Genomic DNA, 23,347 nt, shown 5'->3' with positions numbered 1-23,347 from the left:
GCTATTTTAGTCAGGTGGTTGTTTTTGCACGGTCAGTAGCGCATGGGATCCCACTTCTGATATGGGCGGATGCCCTTCATTATTAGAATCAGCCATGTCTTAATAATTTTAATGTTGGTCACCAAACTCAAAATCTATTTACTATTCATTAGGAAATCTCTTAAACAAGCACTTTCAATTAGTTTTGTAACAAAAAGACACCAGATTATTTAGAACAAAAGCGATTCGTCGCAGACGTGGTGCGCTCGCCGTTGACGTTCGAAACACTCCAAACGATTTCAACATGGCCGCGCTGACCATCGATACGACGCTCCGCCAGACTTGACAACTGTCAAATCTCGTTCCAATATTTGCAGTATTTCTTAACATGGCGCTAGGAATGCGCCGTCATATAGATTTTATTTGTTTACTTATATTTTATATTATTTATAAGTCCTAACAACATATAAATGCTTAAAATATACAAGAAAATATTACTTCACACATCAATAATATTTAAACATATAAAATTGAAACTAGCAATGAAAGAAGTAAACACAAGCAAACAGCAAAAAAATCTAAATTTAATTAGAAGCTTAAAGCTAATTAAGAGCAATATACCCAAAACTACTGTAAGTTGGAAGATTGTATAAAATTGTACGGTATTTATCTATCATAACATTGCATCAAAGATATGAATTGTTAACATACCGGAATGTCCACCAGATATCGAAAGACATAACGTTCATCCACGCAAACGCAGCCAAGAAGAAGAAGTAGATAACGATTGCTGAAAAAATAATTAAATAATATTTTAAATTTTGCTAAGAATTTTCAAGTTTCAATTTTTTTTAAGCTTTTGCATAGATTTTATCGCGGGCTTTGAGCGCGGCGAACGAGTCAAGAAATTCCGTAACGAAAATAACCTAACACACGATTACGTAATATAGGTGCGGCCAATACGCGTTAGAGCGGGACAGAACGCATACTGCGCATTCACATCTCTCTGACGAGATCGGTGACGTAGCGTAAGCGCGGCCGGTGCAGCCGGTACGTGTTATAGTGAGACAGACTATATAGGTGTGTTAGTCTGAGTCTGTTAGAGTGCTAGATTGAATTAATATCAAAGAAAAAAAATACTGCATAAATAAATTATTATAGTAATAGGTCGGAGACCTGTACATCAGGGTACTCCGCACTTCCAACGGTTTAATGAAATAGTAACTTAACAATAAGTGAACCAAAATAATATATTATTAAGAAAATAGAAAGCTAAGACTTATTTCTTAACTAAAGATACAGGTTTACATGGTTGAGACATTTGTACACACCAGAATCATAATCTTATAGAAGGGATGGATGGGATGGGAGGTGGAAAGTGCTTGTGTTAAATAGTTTAAGTGCATCGACGAGACATAGTTAAATGAAAATTTCGCTTTCGAGGGATCTCTTCCAGGCAACTGGGAGAAAATAAAATAACATTAGATAAGGTTAGCAACGTAACAGTGATCAGGACAATATGAAATAAAGGACATGTAAAAGATGGAAATTAATTCCTGAGCATGAATTTTTTTTAATATAGGCTTTTATTGACTAACTTTCAATAAATCCTGATTTTACTAGATACTACTAAACTGAATTATTTTTCATTATGTAACAAAATGTATAACAGAATTATTAGATGGATTGATGTGTTTTTTGGAAGAAGAGAAGAAGTGAAAAAAAATCGGTTTTCGAAGCCGACAGTTTGATTTTCTTGTGATCACGTCAACAGTAATTATTAACTTTTTTACACATATTACCCACACATTGTCTATTCTTGAAAACAAAATGCATTTTCGAGGATTCATACAAAAAATAAATACCATTATGTACTATTACTTTTGCGAACTTTGCTTACTTTTTCTCACAAGAGGAAGAGGGGGGGGGGGGTTAAATCTGATTACGTAATACTTGAATGGCCCCTTAATATGATTATTCGACCTGCCCCAAAGTCTGGTGCACTCAGCTGGTCCCATAGTACGTAATAGAAATAACTTACTTCCATTTAGTACTGCCACCTTTATGTACTGCCGACTAAAGGAGAAGGGGGGGATAAATTGCAGTAAATTTGTTAACGCAATACTTAATCGGCCTCTTAGTGTCCAAGAGTAATAAAAAAGATTCGACCTGCCACAAAGTCTGGTGCACTCAGCTAGTCCCAAAGTACGTAAAAGAAATAACTTACTTAGATTCACGCAAGTATCGTTTTCGAATTCATCAATCTGTATCGTAGCCATGCCGAGGAAGGCGACCATCAAACTGAACACATATGCCATGAGTACCATCCCGCCTATATTTCTCAACTCTGGTAGGATCGCGTACACAATGAGTAGTAGAGCCAGGAAGAACGACGATGTGATAAGGGCTGGAAAAAAATAATATAATCTCCAATTTCTTGGATCGCTTGATCAAAGATTTAAAATTCTGCAACGCACTTGCGAGCCCTCCGGCGGTAAGTGTCTATGGATGGCGGAATTACTTAAAATCAGGTGAGCCAGTTATATAAGAATATAAATATCAATAGGTCTTTTTTAGTGTTGTTTTTTATAATGTGCTGATGTACAGAGGTAAGTTTTTATTTTAACACGTTCACTGCGGCAAGTAAAATCATAATTCTTCATCTGGTGCGGCGGCAGGCCAAAATACGCCCCCAATGATATTTCCGCCAGTGCGTGGTAGGTCGATAAAACCCTGCCGTTATGTTTTGATAGGGAACACCTAAAATTTTGACCGCAAGCTGAAAAATATATTTGTCCCTGTCGAATTCTTACAAACACCTGAGATAATAGGAGATAATAGGTAGGATAATAGGTAATAATAGGTTTTGCACCAGTGAGAGGGACATAGATTACTTCGTCCGCACCAGCTTAAGTACCGCGGCAGGCCGATATCGGCCTGTTACGCAGTGAACGTCTTCTGATGTGATACCGTCAACCATGAACACTCAATGTCAGAGGGCTCGCGAGTGCTTTGACAACCTTAGAAGAATATCTACCCTAAGTCGAATTGCTTCCGAAATACTTCAGTGGGCAGCTGGTCAACTTACCTAACCTACCCTCAGATTAAGAATGGGCGCTACGTAGGATTCCCATGTCATAATTAATGCTTCTTTTTTAACTATTAGATAGTTTAGTAGTTTTTAGTTTGCTTATATTTTTATGTATTATTTTAGATTAATTTATTAATTCTTGTCAATTCGATGAGACGACTAAAGCCGTTATTACAATAGCTATGAGGGTTTTTATATATGTTTCTCTGGTTCGTGTGCAGCATCAAATAAGACAAAATTGGCCATGGTATAATATTTAAAGTAATAAAACTTAAAATGTAAGTAAATCAGTCAAAACTTATTTCTAAAACTCGACAGTGCTTAAAGAGTTGTCCAATCTCTTCATCGCCACAGCTTGCGAATCGTTACTCGTATTCTGATTGAAAGATTTCGGTTGACGCCATGATTGAAATCTAGAAGAACACAGAACATAAACGTCAATAACAAAATACTAAAGCCTTTTCAGACAGGAAAATTAATTAATTGACCTTGATACAAGGGCGGATCGTGAATTTGTGGGGCTCTGGGCTATTAAAGGGAAGTAGTCAGTAATAGACGCACACGCGAAAAACTCCAACCACCGAAAACAAGAAACGGGGAAGTCCCCGTTTCGTTCGATAGACATCGCACATGAGTTGATTGATCTCATAAATTCCAACCTAATGATTGCACTTTTTTAATTGTAGTTATTTTTTTCATTGAAAATATTCACCATTTTCCCCATTTCAGTTCCCTTTGTATCAAAGGGGCGCTGCGTCTTCCCTGCCCCTAGATAGCTAAAGAATTTAATTTCAACTACCTTCTACTAAGTAACAGACAAGTGAATCTGGATATGGGTTTGGGCCTAAGGACATCTCCTCTTTAGATCTGCCAAATTTCAAATATATGGTCGTAACTAGTATATACTTCTCAGTTCTCAGTCAACATCAGTCAGTCTCATCCAGAATTCGGGCCTATTTAATAATAAACACCAATACATTTTGACCCAACCCCGCATATGAAATTTCCTGTCTTCCATTCGACACCAACGAATCATCTCATATTACGCCCATGCACAGATGATAACTTGGAGAAACTGATGGTGGATAGAAATATAGAAGGCAAAAGACCACGTGACCGTTCACCGACCAGATAGACTCATCAAGTGACAGACTCAAAACTGTCCACTGTAATAATAGACTGGCCAGAAATCGGTGGAAATAGATACTCCACTCCAGATTTTTTCTTGCTTGCTGCAATAAATAAATTTACCTTGCTTTGAGGTGAGCTAGTTTGCGTCTATTGCAAACGAAGATGAGGAAGATCAAGAATCCAATGCAGCCATTATACAGGTCAAGGTACAGGGCAAACTCATCAGCAGCTGGTACCAGGAAACTAATCACTTCCCATATCCAACTCACACCCATCGTTACTGACAGCCGCACGCATATCTTGAACCTGGTGTAGGCATTAAGAATATTAGTGAATATCTTTATATATATAACTCAATTGTACGTGTGTAAGTTACCGAACTCCTCTTAAACGACTGGACCGATTTGAATGAATTTTTAGTATATGTTTGGATGGCGCCTGAGATGGTTTAGAATTACAAATCAGCCCGGCAGTGGCGCTGCAGTCGGTACTTTCATACTTTGTATATTATATTATTCTAACACAGTACGCAAGAACTTGTCTTTTAAACTTCTCTTAGATTTCAACTATAAATCACTCGAAATGTTATATTATTAAATAATCTTAGGTTCCTTAAAGAATAGAGCAAACCAATTCTTAAAAGGGCGATAACGCACTTGCGAGACCGATATTCTTCCCGATTTAAAAATGTGCGTGTACTAGTGTACACACGTTAGAAGTGAAACTTCTTTATGACCTTATTTTTCGAAAAATTATCTATATGCAACTAACTTTACAGAAATTGGTTAAATAAAGTTAAATTAGATAAAGTTTAACAAAAGGCTTTTAAAATCACAGACTTGAATACAAATAATACAATTATTTCATTTTACCTTATTACCACTAAGATTATTACAGAATTTCATAAATTGTAATATAATTTTTAGTATCATTGTTATAGTTATTATAAATTTTTGTTATTAATGGTTTAGAATCTCTTCGAATCAACTGTGGTAGGGACGAGAAAAAGACGCGCGTAACGGTCAAATGTGACGCGTAACCGAAACATGTGACGCGTAACCGAAAAATGTTACACTAAATTTTTTTCCAACCCCGATAAAGAAGTTTCACTTCAATATTATACAGTTATCCCTCCATTAACACGCTGGGTTGGTTCCGCGTTATAGGAAACGCGTTTGCAATCCCCGCGTTATATGGTTGAATATCCGTGTCATACGAGAGACTGAAATAGCGTAATATGAAGATGTGTTACAGGAGTACCGCGTTACCAGGGGAACTTGTTTTTTTCTTCTTTGATTCTAAGTGGCGTTTGTGTTTTGTATGAGCTTATAAGCTTAACAATTATGTTACCATCTTTGTTGCTTGTTACATGGACGACAGTCCTTAATTTTAAATTGTTACAATACAAGTTTCTTGATTGTTTAAAAGTTGTACCTTGTTTACTCGTAGTATAAATATTTTTCTTATAATTCGTATGAACTGTACAATTCAATTGTAATCACGAGTTTAATGTTTGATGGTTCTACACTAAAGCAACATACTAAAAGTATTGTAGGCCTTCTATGCGTGAGACAGGCAGTCGATGGTTGGGTCTAGGGCGTTCCGAATTCCTCACGATATTTTTCTTCAGGGAGCGTTCAAGTATTACGTAAGGGGGGGGGGGGTCCTTTTATTAAACGTTACGATGCGGGGCGGGATTGAATTACGCGTTATTGTTAATATTATTTTCGACTTTCCAGTACTTTACTCCACATAATGGTAACTTTTATAGTAGTCACTAGGTGGTCAAAAAAAGTTTTACTATACTTGGGTCCAGAAAAACATTACGGCGTGTTACATGGGGGGGGGGTATAATGTCCAAAAATTGCGTGACGTAATACTTGAACGCTCCCTCACCGTATAAGTGATACACATAGATTCATCCATTGGCCCACAGTCGGAGTTCAAATCTTCTTATAAGCAATGAGAGTCTCTCGCTCGTTAATAATTAAATTAAACACCAAAACGTACCTTTGTTGTTGTCGCTTAGTCGCAGCCGGTCCAAGCACTTCATTTCCTCTCATTGACTCCCAAATACTGCACGCAGTCAGCAGGAACAATAAACAGTTCCCGCCCACAAGAATCATCATCGGTATGTACATGTATACAAATTGCTGACCGTCTGAAAGTATTTTTTGTTGTTTGAGTATGGACAGTAAAAATACCGAACGATTTTTTTTTTTTTTACGTAATAGGAGGCAAACGGGCAGGAGGCTCACCTGATGTTAGATGCGTTGCCGGCCTTTCAAGAATTAGTAAACTTTTTTCTTAGAAATACATCAGTGGGCAGCTGGTTCCACATAGTGCTGGTGCGCGGCAAAAAGTGCCTTAAAAAACGCTCAATTGTGGAACGACGAACGTCGAGGTATTTTGTATTCTGCCTTGAAGTCCGATAATGAAACTCAGCTGCAGGTTGCATTAGTATGTATGTGAATGTACGAGTACTTTAGTTAAAAAATCCATTTTCGTTTCGAGCTAGAAACTAATAAAATATGCCAACTAAACAGCTTGTTGGGGTACACATAAGATAAAACTTTTCAGAAGCATTACATTACACCAACAAATATATCCAGTTCTCTGGAACTGGACAGTCATAAATATTTGTGAAAGGTTTGAAAAGATATTAGTTTTTTTAATTTAAAATAAAAGAAATTGTCGTTTAAGGTAGTATGTAAATTTATATCTATGGTAATAGATCAGATAATGACAAGTACATTTTTCCTCAGTATGACTTATAAATAGACATAGAATTTCATTTGGTCATATCAGGATAACTACATGCAAAATATTACTGGTGTCTTGAATACTAATATTATACTTTTTTGTTCATATATCGAGTGTTTCATATTTTAATAGTGCCTTCAAGATTTCTCAATAACTTAATTGCTTGTCCTGCCTTGCGATTCTGTAACTACTTTTCGAACTCACACAGCGGTTTTCGCGCTCAAATCAGTCGTGAAGCAGTAATTTTATGATTTGGGATTCTGATAAGGAGGGAGCTCGTAGTTTATTGTTTAGTAAAATAATTAAATTGCATTTATCATATTCTGACCTATGGCCACAGATATATTTGTTACGTATCCATTGCAACACCTTGGCCCCGCATAATCAATACCTGTTTTATACAATACCACCCCTCAGAAGCAACAGCATTATAAAAGGTAGCGGACAACATTCATCGACAGCTTTTATCGGATAACTCATATCGGTCAAATCCTTGAATTAGTGATTAGTCAAAAATATAGATTACTAGCAAACCAGGCGAACTCCGTTTCGCCACCAGATGGCTTCGTTTTATGTAACATTTCGTTTGGTGATCCCGCTTTTCTGTTGAATTTTTTCTTTCTTTGCTATAAACCTCACGGAACCCAAGACCTTTCCAACGAATGCAAAACCGTGGAAATCGGTTCGTGCGTTCTGGAGTTATAGCGTCAGGAAGGAAAACCCGACTTATTTTTATATAGTAGATTGATCGTTTATCTCATCTTGGGGCGATTAAATTTTTCGCCGCTGGCCCTTACTTAAATTATTATAATTATTATTTAGCATCTATGCTGTAAATGAATAAATAAAAACCTAAATAGCCTGAGAATTGACCGACTAGGAAAATTTTAGTCCGCGGCAAAGATTGAAACTAGGTAAAACAATTTTTCTGCGGCAGTAAGTTGAGATCTTTTGATTGAATGAATGAGAACGTTTGAATTTACTATTATTGTGTTTATTTATCAGTCACAATGCCTGTTGTAACATCGATCGATTAACCTGCACTTTTGTAAAAGTATACACTATACATACATATTGTCTATTTTTTTCTATACCTACTTTAGTAAATTAATTTTACACGACAAAGTTTATATTTAAATATTTGCAGATCAACTAATACTTTTATTTTATATTGCTTTTATATAACCTATCTTAAATTTAATCGTTCTCACTAAGTGATTCTTTAAGAAATAAGGTATCTTAAAACCAAATCTTATATAATAAGGAAGACAAATCCAGACCACTTCAGTAGCTTACGTACGCAACGTATAACTCAGATATTCCGGAATCTATTTTTGACTTAATAAGTTTGGTTAAAAGGAAGGCCCGTATCGGAAAGTATAATAATATACCCAAGGTTCATTAACCTCTAGGAAAAGACACGTACCTATTAAAAAGCATCCCCAAGTTGGAATCTGTGGTGTGATGAACCAGGGCAGACCAGAAAGGTCAAGGGAGTTGATTATCATCAGACCAGCGGCCATGCTTAGTGGAATTCCCCATCCGTAACAGCAGTATCGACGGAATTTCCTCTTTTCTATTCTCCGCCTCTCACTAGATCCAGAAAACTTTGTACTTCCTCTAGTTCTGTAATGTAACAATAGTAGTAAGCTAAAACAAGATCTAAACGCTTATGATTTACAACTTACCTAAAAGTTTTATATCAAATTGAAATGCGTTTATAAATACTTTATCTATAAAATAATAGTGGTTATTTGTGAAGTTAAAGCGGTGTGTATAAAGGCCGATTTACATTATCTTAGTGTTTAGGAGAGTGCTTTAGGATAGTACTTTAGTTGAAACATGTAAACGCTACTTGCTTTAGTAAACGCTACGCTAGAGAACTTGCCTTTCAAGTTGTACTAAAGCACTCTCCTAAACACTAAGATAATGTAAATCGGCCATAACGCGTAGTTCCTTGTCTGGTTACCCGCCGAACATTTGTTTGCGTTAGTAAAATAATCCAGAAATGAACCTTTCCTGGGGCTTTGTGATATCCAAAACAGGATAAAAACAAATGCAAGCGTTATTTCAAGGATTTTCCTCTAAAGAGATTACTTTAAATTGTTATATTAATTTCAATTGGTGATGAATATTGTGTCCATTAAAAGTGCTTTGATATTAACATTTATTGTATATTGTAAGAATTTTTATGGTTTTCTTCAAATAAAGTCACTAATTAATATTTGAAAAATCATACCGAAATGTCGACCAGATATCATACGACATGATGTTCATCCAACAGCACGTTGCTATGATGGAGAAATATGCAATGAATGCTGTAACAATTTTTTTTTTAATTAATCAGAAATTCATAGTTTAATTGAAGCGTTAGGGTGAACTGCGCGCGGGCGGCGCAGTAGCGAACATAAATTTACGCGCGCATCTCGCAAACTGCTCGCAGCATATTCGCGGCGCATTCGCCAGATGTGGACGCACCCTTAGATAGAATACAGATGGTCAAATACCCAATTATATCGCATCTTATAGCTAAGTTCAAGGTCATACTATACTACGTATATATGGCCTTTAATCGTTGTAGTCAAAACTGTACAAACATAAATTAAATATTTTTAACAAAAAACCGAATAGATTACAACGTCTTTTTTATTGTTTTTTTTTTACCATTAATTACTCATACCAAAATACTCATACTGTTTATAACCAGAAATAAATTCCATATGAAATATTTGCTAGGCATGGGTGAATTAAGCTTCGTAAGAATGTTTAGTTTTTATTTAGAATGCTTTTGGTTAAGTATAGAAAGATGAATGACACAAACATAATATTGGCGAAATATTTAAAAAGCAAAGTCGAACCAAGTCTTCGTCGAAAATTTAAAAAAAAAATCAAGCAAAAAAACCTACAATAATAAAAAAAATTACTATATTAAAAAAGTTGTATGTATTTTTATGTTGTATCATTAAAAAAAAATTTTTTTTTTGGGTGGACACCACTTATCACTTAAGGTTTTGAAAGATATATAGTAGCCGATTCTCACATTTACTAATTATGCATAAAAAAAATCATAAGAATCGGTTGAGCCGTTTCGGAGGAGTATGGGCACGAACATTGTGTGTATTAGACGATAATTGTATATATTAATTAATACTTACACAAAATTTTGCATGTTGTCTCCGAATGTGAACCCTCCAGAACAACCGCCACAGAAACAAAATATCCAATATAACTACTAACGTAGCACATACGAATCTTGCCTACTAAGTTCTGAGCCTCCGGTAGTAAGATGTATATGAGGAGTACCAGGAAAAGAAATACAGATGATATTCCCAAAGCTGAAAAAAACAAACAAATTATAATTTCCATATTGCTTTAGAGTTTTTAATCATTAATTCGATTATAAGTTTCCTTTGCCATATATATCTAATCTTTTTAACTAGGCAAGAAGGTAAGGATAAATACAATATTTTGCGACCATTGCTTATTTTTATGTATTTTAATAGTTTGAGAAAATGATGCTTAATTGTTCTTTATTAAATCCATCAATCGTAAGTATTTCTATACTCATATTTAAACAATATTTTCAAAACAAAATCATTAATCCATCGTCATTATTTGAAAGCAAGTGAACCATTTCAATAGCGAATAGTGATAGCGATCCCGACGTTTTCGTAATGTTTATGGAATTATAATAATCATTGATTTGTAAGTACAAAAATTTTATGTTGGTACAATCTAAACTTCACATATTCTACCACACATAAGACGTGCAAATGTGTCTTATATATTAAAAATATAGAATTTTCATATGAAAATAGTCAATTGTTATATTAGTTCTCTCATTCTCAATGCAGTGCGGTGGCAATTAAGGATCCCGTGGAGGACCACGCTTGGGTTCCCAGCTTCAATGTTCTCCTGAACATCCCAATCGCTATATCTATTGGGTCTTACTGGTCTATATAGAGAAAAAAATGAGCCCTTACTTATTCCAATAATAAGGTTTGTTTCGCTCGGGAAATCAGCGCTATATTAAGACTACATCAATCAGTCAGTCAAAATCATTTATTCATATAGGTAACACAATGTACACTTATGAACGTCAAAAAATATATATACATGAAATGCTTCTAATTTTACATTTACTGCCAGTTCTTAAATCAAGGGCGTAGAACGGAAGACAAGAACTGGCAATAAACTCTCCGCCACTCTTTTTATCGGACTAACATACAAAAGCGTCGGCATTCTATGTATCTAATAGACGTGAGAGTCTTCATTTAGGTTTACGCAAGCTAATACTTTTTTGTTATAGAACAGGGGGAAAACGGCAGGGACTCTGATGTTAAGTGATACCGCCGACCAACACTGTCAATGAAAAAGGGCTCGCGAATGCGTGCCGCCCTTTAAATAATTGGTACGCTCTTTTATTGAAGGACTCTTAGTCGTATTGATTGGAAAATACTTCAGTGGGTAGCTGGTTCCACATAGTAGCAGCGCGCGGCAAAAACTTAAGAAGCTGTGGAACGCCGGACTTATTATCTTATTTTTATATAATCGACGAAAGAATCTTTAAAGCTGTTTTAGAGTTAAAGCTAAATCCCGGAACCTTCCTGTTTAATAACTCATTATTGTTTTAACTTATTACTTAAGCTATATCTACGCATTAAATTGTGCGGTTCTAGAATGTAAAACTATTCTAAAAGCAGACCATACCTACGACATATATAGTAGATTGCTTTTGTCTAGGAGGCTCTGCTTGATAATTTACGAAGAACTGGGGCGAATCTGAGAGTGTGTCGTTCTCCGTCATCGAGTAGTCTATGCAGAAATCTTTGTTCGTTATCTGTATCCACCTTCTATACTGATTTGGCATCTCCACATATAAACTTCCACTCTGAAATGTAAAGTTTTTATATATTACATTGCCTAAATAATATATTCCCACAGGACAATAGGAGTGGAACACCGGATTGGGGGTAGCCATAAACAGATAAGGGTAAAAAACCGCCTTCACCAGGGAAGGCGAGGACCTTTACTGCGTACTTCGCTCACTCCAGTGAGCTTTCGTCCTGCCCTTCAGGCGATTGACCACCCCGCGACCCCAACAGAGAGATTCCATTAAAAAAAAAGATTGGGGGGTATTCTACGTTTGGCTCTCGGACGTGACGGACGTTTCAGTTGTGTTTAGTTGTTGTTCTATATATTAGTCTCAATTTTAGTGTTAATTATTATGTTCGGTCGATTATTATTTCATTGTTGTAGTTAGTTTAATAAAATCATTATGTAAGGAATAAAACTTCCTAGGTTCTAGTGTTTTGTTTTTTTTTAATATTTACCGCTACTGATCCCTAAGAATATATTATTTTGTCTTGATAATCTTCCTAGGCTCTTTAGTGACTGCGTAACTGAATAAACCAAGGATAAAAAACTAAACCTAAACCTAAAAAACAATTCTTCGGTTTAGTCAATTGTCAATAAAGATAGAAGTATCTCAATACCCTAGGTTCCAATGTAGGACATATTGTAGTCATACAAAAAAATTTGGAAAATATGTGGTTGAAAGTATTTGAGAATTACTGATAGTATGATAATGTCATTTTACAATACAAACCGAACAAATGACTGTAAGCATTTGCATTTTATTTTATTTTTTATATTTATATTTAGAAGAATAGCTAGATAGCACATATGACAATGAAATAACTTAAGTGGAAATGGGCGGGTAACATTGCCAGATAATCAGAAAAGTGGTGCAAGTAAAAATGAATAAAAGGCTGATTGTTATCTGATGAGGACTGATTAGAGTAAAATAAAGAGATTTTTATGATTAATTGTATATTTTTGGTTTTATTAGTAATTTGAAATATTTATATAAAAATTGGTTTGGAGCATAGTTACAGTTTTAAGCTTCTTACTATGCTCCAAGTTCTAAAACAACCGAATTACAGTACAAATAAAATTTAGGAGCAAAGTTACCCAACTTGACGGGTAACATTGCTCCTTAATCATTAGTCTAGTCGACAAGTTGAAAATGGAACAAAATAGAGATACTACTCTTAAAATTATGTGCGATAGCTCATTGGATCCGGAATGTCGTCTAGAAAAATGTGCTAAAAGCGTGTATTAGCACATAAAAAATTGCAAAAGTTATAGACCATTAAAGATGAAAAAATAATGGCATTTAGTTTTTTGCCAATATTTAATAAACTATTAATATTTAAGAAATTTCAAATAAAGATTCTGAAAGAAGAGGAAATTTCTAATAAAAAACTCCCGAATCCCAGAACTCTATCTCCATTATTTATAATGTTAATTTAACGCTGAAAATAGGTCTGCGGGTGACATTTTTAGGATTCGCGCGTGGCGTCAAAAGCGTCTTCGGTACATTAATTAATTTATTTAAGGTATTGAATATTTTTTTTTAAATTTGAAAAAATTATGGTGTGTTCTGAACACTATAATTAATTTATTCCCGTTGAAAATTTTACTTAAAGTTAATTTTTCAACAAGTTAAATAATTGTTAACTAACGAAATTTTTAAATAATGGTCGTAAAAATATTTCGCTTCGTAGAGCCTTTCTTACATACGTAGTTGGTCCCAAAGTTCTGTCACTGCCACATTATTTTTAAATTACGAACATGATTTTATAAAAAAAAAATTGCATTATATTTTTGAATATTTGACTATTGTTTTAAAAGAAAAAAACAATCACTTTCCGTAATTTTTCACGATGGAGTGGACATTGAAAGAGAACGGAATAGCTGTTATTGCGTTGCACCGCTGTTGGCACTCGCCGAGTACCATTTTCAAGTTGCTCAAAAGTTTGAATATAACGCTTAGGTGTGTGTGTCGTACTATTGATAGGTTCAATGAAGTCTCCCGTATTGAGAAACAAGAAAAAAACTGGTCGACCATGCTCCGCAAGAGCACCAGCAGTAATCAAAGCTATCAAGGCGCGGATAGCAAGAAATCCTGTCCGAAAACAGAAGTTGATGGCTTTGCAGATGGGTGTCAATAGGAAAATAGTAAAAAAGGTTTTAAATGAAGATCTTGGTCTACGAGCATACAAAAAAAAAAGTGGGCACTTATTAAATGCTCGTCTAAAAGCAATAAGGCTTAAGAGATCGCGGGTGTTGTTGAAGCGGTATGCGAAAAACCGACACCGTGATATCTTCTTTTCGGACGAAAAAAATTTTGATTTTGAAGAGAAGTACAATAAACAGAATGATAGAGTGTACGCCAGGAGTTCTGAATAAGCTGTATATAAAGTTCCAAGGGTGCAACATGGACGTTATCCATCATCAGTAATGGTCTGATTGGGAGTATCCTAATACGGGCCAAATGACGTTCATTTTTGCGAAAAGGGGGTCAAAACCAGTGCAAAATTGTACCCAGAGACGGTTTTGGATTGGATTGTCAAAGACCTGCCCAGCACGCTATTTGCGGGACATCACTTCGTGTTCCAGCAGGACTCTGCGCCTTCACACACAGTCAAGACCACTCAAGCCTGGTTTGAGCGTCAAAACATCAACTTAATTAGACATGTGGATTGGCCTTCCTCCAGTCCGGACCTTAATCCTTTGGACTATAAAATTTGGCAGGCCTTAGAGAGGAAGGTCTGTGCTATACCACATACAAATTTGGAGAGTCTGACGTCATATTTAAATAAATCAATCACTGAAATCGACATGAATATGGTGCGTGCTGCGATAGACGACTGGCCGCGGGGCTTAAGGGCCAGTATTAAAAATAAGGAAGGTCATTTCGAATAATTTTATGCTATTTCTATTCCTTAATTAATGTACTATAAATTGATATATCACTCATTAAAAACTGATAAGTACTTTTGTTTTTATCATTATTTCTATTTATGACAGAACTTTGGGACCGACTACGTACATACTTAACAAGATCGTGCCATAAAAGTTAAAAAAATATTTATACTTTGTTTATAACATTTTTTTTACTTAAACAAAAACTTAAAAATCCATGTATGTAATGATGTTATTTGAATTTTTTGTCCATTGAATATTTGTTTATATCAAATTGGTAAGTTAATAAACAATAGAATTGTTGATTAAAAAAAAAATTTTTTCTGTTACTTTATAGAAGACTGTCAATTATGATTTTTAGGAAAAAAAAAATTCTTAACTAATTATTTAAACAATAGAAAATTAAAAAAAACGATTATAAACAATTAAAAATTGTTTATCTGGCAATGTTACCCGCCCATTTCCACTTAAGTTATTTCATTGTGATATGTGCTATCTAGCTATTCTTCTAAATATAAATACACACACATAATTTTAGGAGTAGTATCTCTATTTTGTTCCATTTTCAACTTGTCGACTAGACTACACTGTTTCATATATATAATAAAACGCTACAAAATGGTAGTTTCATCACTTAGATTCTGTAGCCAAGGTGTTAAATTTACAATCTAAATTTAAATAGCAATTTTAAATGAAAACGTTTCCACGCAATTTTAATAAGTCCAAGTTTGGAGCAGATTTTGGAGCAAAGTAGGACCAAGTTACGGTACATTAAACGAGACAAGACAATTTAGGTGTATAGACCAGATTAAGGAGAAAACAGGTGATACTCGGAATTCTGCCATTTCTGTCTGCAAATTAACTGAAAGGGCAGAACTTGGAACAGGCCTTTGGACCGTTCAAGTATTACTTAAGCAGATTTACTGCAATTTTTCCTCGCCCCCCCCATCCTCTTGTCAGCAAAAGTAAGCAAAGCTCTCAAAAATAATAGTACATAACCGTAATTTTTTGTAGGAATCCTCGAATTCGTTTTCAAGCATAGACAATGTGTGAGTAATATGTATTAAAAAAAATAATTACTGTTGACGTAATCACCAAATACGAAAATTTAAGCTTCCCGCTATAGTGCATACGAAATACTTTTACTCCTTTGCCAAACTAGGGCACATAGATATCTAAAAGAATCAGATGATAGAAATGTAAATATATTAAAGTATCTCAAATTAAAGGCTTTTCTTACTATACCATTATTATACGTAAATACAGACTTTAAAGTCAAAGCTAATTAGCTAAGCAATTCTCCAAGCGAATCATGAATGTGACATGTTCAGGAAAAACCGGAAGGAGAGATCGTAATACAAGGTTAATTAACATCGTGATACGCAACTCTGATGCAATTAGATCGTCATTTTGTAGGTGTGACATTCGTAAATTGTAATGGAGCGTTCAAGTATTACGTAACGCAATTTTGGAGATTATTGACCCCCCCCCCCCCATGTAACGCGCCGTAACGTTATTCAGTACCTAAGTACATTACTGTACCCAAGTATAGTAAAATGTTTCGTGACCACCTTGACTCTTTACTTACTATTATGTGGTGTAAGTCGAAAAAAATATTAACAATAACGCGTAATTCAATCCCCGCCCCGCATCGTAACGTAACAAAAGGACCCCCAAAAATTCGTTACGTAATACTTAAACGCTCCCATACCACAACGGAAAGAAATGCGTGGAATTTTAAAGGGGCGACTCTCCTTTAATAAGGGTTACGATTTGAATCCCTTCTTAATGAGGCGTCGATAGAAAAATTGCTAAATCGAATGGAAATTCATAATCAAGCCTCTTACGGCATATATCCTTTTTTTATGTAACAGGAGGCGAACGGGCTGAAGGCTCGATGTTAAGGGATATTGCCGCCCATGGACTCCAATCCCAGAAGGCTCTCAAGTGCGTTACGTCTCTTTTCATGAAGGACCCTAAGTCGAATTGGCTCGGAAATACTTCAGTGGGCAGCTGGTTCCACATAGTGGTGGTGCGCTGCAAAAACTGCCTTAAGAAACGCTCATTGTCGAAAGACGTCGAGGTGATATGGATGATATTTTGTATTCTAAAGCTTCTTTTTGATCATTTTCTTTCTGCCTCGTAATTAGCTGCCTCTGCTTATATATATTAATTATTCTGACACTGTTAACCTTTTGTATTGTATTGTATTTTAAATGTTTGTCTATACATAGTTCTAGTTATTATTATTGTTATTTTTCCTTTAGACTTTACTTTATTTTAGTTATAGTAACGGGTTATTTTGAGTTTTTATTTTTATTTTTTTGTTAATAATTTTTGCAATTCTTGTACTCTACCCTCTGTAGGTGTTTCTTTTTTACTGTTCCACATTAGGGTTGCCTGGAAGAAATCGCTTGTTAGCGATAAGGCCGCCCGTTGCCTTATAACTTTTGTAACATGTTTTTTTTTTGTATTTTTGTAAGGTAATAAAGCATAAATAAAATAAATAAATAAATATTCTGCCTTGATGTCCGATGATGAAACTCAGCTAAATTAATGTTTCATATAGACTCATATTATCAAAGAGTAGGTGGTACTCTATTAGCAATTATCTTATCAACCGTAGTATTAACTGTTAATTAGTAATTAATTTCAGACATACAAGTCCGAGCCAGTAATAATACGAAACAAAATATATAATTAATTATTTATCCTGAATTTCCTCGTTGTATTATTTATTTGCTATTTACTATTGGTCGATATCATTTGGGTTTTACAATATATTTTCCTTATGAATCATCTAAGGTTTGAATATAACAACATATTTTGCAATATATGAATAAATATATTTACGAGAAATTAATAGATTGACTCGATCCGGTGGCGAATTAAATCTTTAGTTCCTACTAGCTGACCTGGCTAACTTCGTTCCGCCCTACAACCTTATAATATCGTTGTTACTTTAATTTAACTTATTTTAGGATTTCATTAATGTTAAGTATTACATTAATACAACTCTTTTGCAAATACAGAAATGTTTTACTGCTTGCCATTGCGAAAGAAGAATGGCAGTTTTACACATTAGGCATCTTCTCTCTAGCGTCAATATGGCGTTACTGCATGTTAAGCACTTTCTGATATCCAACATCTTTTGATCAGGATCAAAGCAAGGTTATGCATCTCATCATTCACCTCAAGATCGGAATTTCTTGAACTGACACGAATTCGACGTAAAATGATGCGTAGTTTTGTCAACAGATGGCACCATATGGTTTTTGCATTCGTAAAATTAATTAATTTATTTATTGTTATTCAATAACTTATCCGATATTTTATTGCTTATTCTGCTATTCGGGACGGAAACAAATCCAACAAATCAAAAACCATGGCAATCGGTCCAGCCGTTCTCGAGTTATAAGTGTTGTAACAAACACGACTTTCTTTTATATATATAGATGTGATGACATAACGATAAGACCGAATTACCACAGCCGAAACCGTGCAGCACAGCTAGTTTATATTATAGAAGTGACTTCGCATTTGGAAGATTATATTTGATTAATATATTAAAGTACTTTTGATATGAATCATTATAGATTTTCCTCCTTATTCATAAAAATGATTAGAACTTGTTTCTGGCTCATATCAACATAGCCGAAACGATAATTTACACTATACTAAAAATCTTGTGATATCTAAGTTTTTATGTGCTTTATTACTTAGTCATATACACCCTGCAGACTGCCTGCAAGTTTCCTTGAACTTAATGCCAAATTGAGCGTGAACTTTTGACTTTAAGTTACGAAACTTGTCTCTATCAAGTTTCGATGTCGTTCTCTCAATATCCGAAACACTGTCGCAACCTTCGCTATTGGAAGTTTGAGAGTTATCTCGACGTTATCTAGACGTTAGTCTACAGGAGGGTGAGAATCTTCATCTTCGTTCTATTGTTATAGTCAGCAGTATCTCTGGTCCAATACGCGTTCACGAGCGCCATAATGCGTCATATAACATTTGACTAATCAAAACTTAACGAAAGTTACCACTGTTTTCCATTCTCACCCCGAGAGCCTTCATTATAGAAGTTTAATAAGCCTACTTACTCAGGTAAATAATCTTTAAATGTCTATCTCTTTCTATGTCTATCATATAGCATTCCCTAATACACAATAATTAATAATTTTCAAAGATATACATTGTTAATTTCGTCTATTTAAAAATGAAAACATTCTGATCTTAAAATTTGTGCCAACTTGTTTGTAATGGTAGGGGAGCCCACGATGCTAAATGGGGATTTACTCGAGCGTCGAAGAGACCTATTGGGATGCAAAGCTTAGATAAAAAGAAGAAAAAAATGTTATATGATAAATTCCTTTTCATCGGTGGGGGAAGCGGCTATAGATAGTTAAATATGTAAAAAAAAACTGTTGCATGGACATCCTCGAGCGCGTCAGATATTGATAGCATCTATGCCCTACGTATTTTTAATAATGTACGTATGTTAATCTGATCGTTTGCATGATGCGGGTGGTTGTATTTAAGGGTTGAAAATGAAAAAAAAAAAAATTTTATCGAGCGCGTCAGATTTTCTAAGGGAGTGTTAAGTGCACCAAAAAGAAGCTCTCATTCTCTAATCTGACGATTTCGATGGGACGCAAACCCACGGCCATTTTCATAATATGCAAAAAAAAATCGCAATTTTGAAATATTCAAGCGCGTCAGATTAAGATATATGTGGTTCATCTTTATGTTCTAAACGTACTGTCTCATAATCTGACGATTATCTAGAGGGATTCGCCTGATCTGACAAAAAAAATTTAGAAAAACGATTCACCGAAAGGGCCATCCCTGCAACTTCCCGCTACTTCCATTCCTGGGCGCTTAAAATTGATATTTTGAGCTCGCTGAGTTCAAAGTAATAGCATTTGAGCTCTCCCAGCTCTATAGTCTGATAGAATTTTCACAGAACACTATTTTTGGAATTTTCAAACCGCAATAACTTTTGAATGGATCAAGCAATTTTCACGCGGTTGGCGGCATTCGACGCAGTTTTATCATCATCATAAGTAATTTTGCAATTTTAATTGATAGAACCACAAATTTCGGAGTAATCCCGAAAAAACACTTTTTCGGGTTTCTTTCGTTCACGATATCTCTCGAACTAATCAACCGCTTTTGACGAGCTTGGTGGCGATCGACGTGGTTTTTCAAGCTCAAAGGCGGATTAGTTTTTGAAGTTGATCAATAATGAAACCACTTTAAAAAAAAATATTTCTTATTTTTTTAAGATTTTTCAAAATTTCTCAAAATCTATCGGTCCAAATCGGTTCAAATTCACAGGAAATGTAATTTTGAGGGAAATATTTAAAACGCCGTTTAGTAGATTCCGATCGGTTAAAGGAAATGTAGGCATCACGCAGCTGCACGCATTTAACTTTATCGAACTTTTATGTTATTTCGGCTTGCGGAAATCGTCAGATTATATATTTTTCATTATTCTTGAATTATTTTCTTCAAAATAAAAAAAAAATTAGCTACGCTCGAGAATGTCGAGATGACGGTTTTTTTTTACAACTTTGTTGCCCTCCCCTTTTTTTTCGTCACTCTCAAATTGTCAGATTAGTGGAATATACACTTTTTAGGATGTAATTAACTCACCCTACCTTAATCTGACGCGCTCGGGAATTTCTGATGGTCAATTTTTTTTTACTAATCTGATCCTGTCTCCTTCACGGGCGGCCTTATATATGGGCCTCATATTTTGTGGAGGTACTTTACCGGGTACAAGGTATCCCCCTATATATTAATCTGTCGCGCTTTAGTAAATCCCGAAATCCCCTCTTGGGCTCCCCTACCATAAATAGGTTTGTGTCAACGCTGAATTCGGTGTATCGGTGATTTTTGCAAGCACAAAAAAGTTGAGAGCCGTTTAACAATACAAAACAGGGTAAATAAATATATGAGGTCTACGAGAATATAATATTTCATGGCGCTAGAAACAAATTCTTAAGGGTTATAAGGGTATCTTTGCATATCACCTTTATCATATCTTAGTATCGTTAAGTGAGTATTTTAGTAAAGTTGTTTTGGCTCACATAAAAACAAATTATTTTTTAAGAAATTATCACGAATGTACAAAAACAAAACGACCTTTGTCCTAAAGTTTATTTTATGATGTTTCGGTTAATTCATAAAAACGAAAAGAAAATACCTATTAACAATACTTGGTGTAAAGTTTGCTTTTGTGTTAATTAACCTGTCGTTCGTTAAATTCGTAAAATTTTGCAAAATATCGTTCAATCGATCGACCGACCGACCTAAATACAAAACCAAATGTATTTTTTTCGGCTAATTCTACCTAATCGAAATTTTATACTTTAAAGTCAAAGGTCAAATTGTATTTTTACTGTATTTATATGCATGTATATTTAAACAAATGCATTATACTTATTACATACCAGCCTTGAAATGTACGAAGTATTTTATCTGATTTTCCTTTTTAAAGAAAACATCAACAACAAAACTCACCTCTTCCAAATAAACATCGCCACCGATGAAAATCGCAAGGTATGCACTCTCAGCAAACTCTCTATTCGCGTATTTATTCGTTATCACATGAAAAATTTCATTAAACTTCCTCTTAGCCTTATTCAAGTAATAGTCATACACTTCCACATCAGACAAGTTCCCCGCTTTCGCCTGTACACACTCTGAATAAAGGGCCACCTGATCTCTAGGACAGCACTTGTAAATACAAACTTTTGACGCACACAATTCAAAGTCCACATTCACCTTTTGTTTCGCGCACTCACCGTCTTTATGCGTACAATTGTACGTATACCTATTAATATCATTACTGTCAATAGACGCACGCGACAATGGGTATATCAGAAATAGAATTAAAACTGTTAATCGAATCATGTTAAATCTTTGTTGTATAGCATTCTTTAGGAACAGGTTCTACACGAGTTGCTTGGACAAGCGACTTGATGTGATTAAAACTGAGACGAACAGGAAAAATAATATTATTATCCTGTATGCATATTTTGCGATGAAGTTTATATAGATATTACCTAGTATGAAGGTGGTATTCATTTTTGACCATCTTTTTTTATGTGCCCACGTCATAGTAATAAATTATGACGCCAGTCCAATCTGGGACTTGTGGACTTACCATTCATAACTTAAATGCGTGTTTTCTTTGTTCATTGATTGTGGCATGACGCAGCGGCTGAAGACAAACTAATATCAGACCTAAAATTCAGTGCCTCGTCATTTATTTATTTATTTACACTTCATTGCAAATAAAAGAAACACAATACATAAAAAATATAAGGGATTTAACGGGCGGCCTTATCGCTAATAAGCGATCTCTTCCAGGCAACCCTAGTTAAAGAGAAAAACTAAAAAAAAAAAGAAACATGATGCGTGCGAGAAGTGCAGAACCAAATGTTATATAAAGAATATATATATATATAGAATATATATATATAGAACCTTAATCTAAAGTAATACAAAAAAAATATTAATAACAAACTAAAAACTTAAAAGCTAATCTTACAGATTCATGAACAGCGAATAGTGTTGCAATGCAAAAGGAAATTTGTATATATAAAAAAAGCCAGTCGAATTCATAGCAAATGTATGCTACAGTTTACAATAGATACCTAATTAGCGCCATACGGTTTCCAAAATGATATAATTTCAAAATTACACATGCAAATTGCATTCGCCTAAAGCAAAAATCGTAACACGAAAACCTTGAATAAATGTCAAATCACTATATAATCTTTTTTCATTTAATAAGACTCATAAAACAACATTTAGACTTAATAATTTTAATAACAGAATATTTAAAGGTAACTTAATGTTCACTTATGAACGTCAATAAAAAATTAATTATCCCAAATTAACAGTTATTCCTCAAATTACGGACGGAAGAGTTCTTCTTGCCGATGGACAAGAAGCTTCGCCGCTTTTTAAGCACTAACTTATATTTTACAATATGCTCTACTTTTCGGTCGTTGACATCCTTGATTCCTCGTAAAGTTCTTCTTTACGGAGCAAATGCATTAATTAAGTCCTTTGGCGCACAGCCGAGGCACGAACTTAGGACTGAGAATTACTTTACATACATTCTTGCTCAACATACCTTCAAACGCACGCAATTATAAAGGCGGTTTTGTACAGTCTGTGATATTTTCCTTATTGTAAGTATTATTGAAAATCCCAACGTATTCACCGCATACAATGTATTCATGCATAATGGTTTAAATGTATGGCCGCCTACAGTCTGCCTTGGTACGAATATAATCATTAAATTCTACGATGAAATGTTGACAGCATCATAGGTACATTCTTCGGTCCAAATTACTTCATTTGTTTTTTTTTTAAAGTCAAATCTTACTTGACATTTCCATGGGCTCGGAAGGTAATAATAATAGACGGAAAAAAATCAATATTAAATTTATTAGTATCTTTACGTCTGTAGTTAGATATACAACAACGCTTTATAGGGAACTTTTTGCCGTGTACCAGTTAGTGTGATGTGAGTATGCATGAGCGGCGGTATCACTTAACATCAGGTGAGCTCGTTTACCCCCTGTCCAGGGG

At 34.8% G+C, this 23,347-nt stretch overlaps 2 protein-coding genes across 4 annotated transcripts in view; both read right to left on the bottom strand.

Moving 5' to 3' along the window:
* LOC125048621 (G-protein coupled receptor Mth2-like) overlaps positions 1-2,452 on the bottom strand; it is an 87,408-nt gene extending 84,956 nt beyond the window's left edge. Inside the window, exons 1-2 of one of the 3 annotated variants that reach the window (XM_047647390.1) lie at positions 2,207-2,452; positions 691-769 (exon numbers count right to left, since the gene is read on the bottom strand). In XM_047647390.1, coding sequence (XP_047503346.1) covers positions 691-769; positions 2,207-2,306 — 179 coding nt within the window. In that variant the 5' untranslated portion in view covers positions 2,307-2,452. The remainder of the gene's footprint in view (positions 1-690; positions 770-2,206) is intronic. The other 2 variants (XM_047647389.1, XM_047647388.1) reach the window with 2 other exon arrangements.
* An 856-nt stretch (positions 2,453-3,308) lies between these two features.
* On the bottom strand, positions 3,309-21,742 carry LOC125048617 (probable G-protein coupled receptor Mth-like 4). Its single transcript, XM_047647384.1, has 8 exons — positions 21,263-21,742; positions 11,675-11,855; positions 10,120-10,299; positions 9,204-9,282; positions 8,391-8,590; positions 6,212-6,362; positions 4,322-4,507; positions 3,309-3,483 (listed from the first exon to the last, which is right to left on the bottom strand). Exons 1-8 carry the CDS (start codon positions 21,653-21,655, stop codon positions 3,375-3,377), a joined length of 1,479 nt encoding a protein of 492 aa, XP_047503340.1. The 5' UTR covers positions 21,656-21,742; the 3' UTR covers positions 3,309-3,374.
* Between the last annotated feature and the right edge of the window lie 1,605 nt (positions 21,743-23,347).

The sequence above is a fragment of the Pieris napi genome, chromosome 4 (assembly GCF_905475465.1).
Source record: "Pieris napi chromosome 4, ilPieNapi1.2, whole genome shotgun sequence".
Taxonomy (NCBI): domain Eukaryota; kingdom Metazoa; phylum Arthropoda; class Insecta; order Lepidoptera; family Pieridae; genus Pieris; species Pieris napi.
Note: the sequence above shows the minus strand (reverse complement) of the source record. Positions and strands in the feature narration are given on the sequence as shown.

Bases quoted from the DNA above. Each gene is read 5' to 3' on its own strand.
- LOC125048617 (XM_047647384.1), bottom strand. From the start codon at position 21,655: ATGATTCGATTAACAGTTTTAATTCTATTTCTGATATACCCATTGTCG. The intron at 9,283-10,119 runs GTAAGTATTAAT...AAATTGTTACAG, and splicing joins GACAACATGCAAAATTTTGT to CATTCATTGCATATTTCTCC. The intron at 3,484-4,321 runs GTAAATTTATTT...GTGTTCTTCTAG, and splicing joins CTAGCTCACCTCAAAGCAAG to ATTTCAATCATGGCGTCAAC.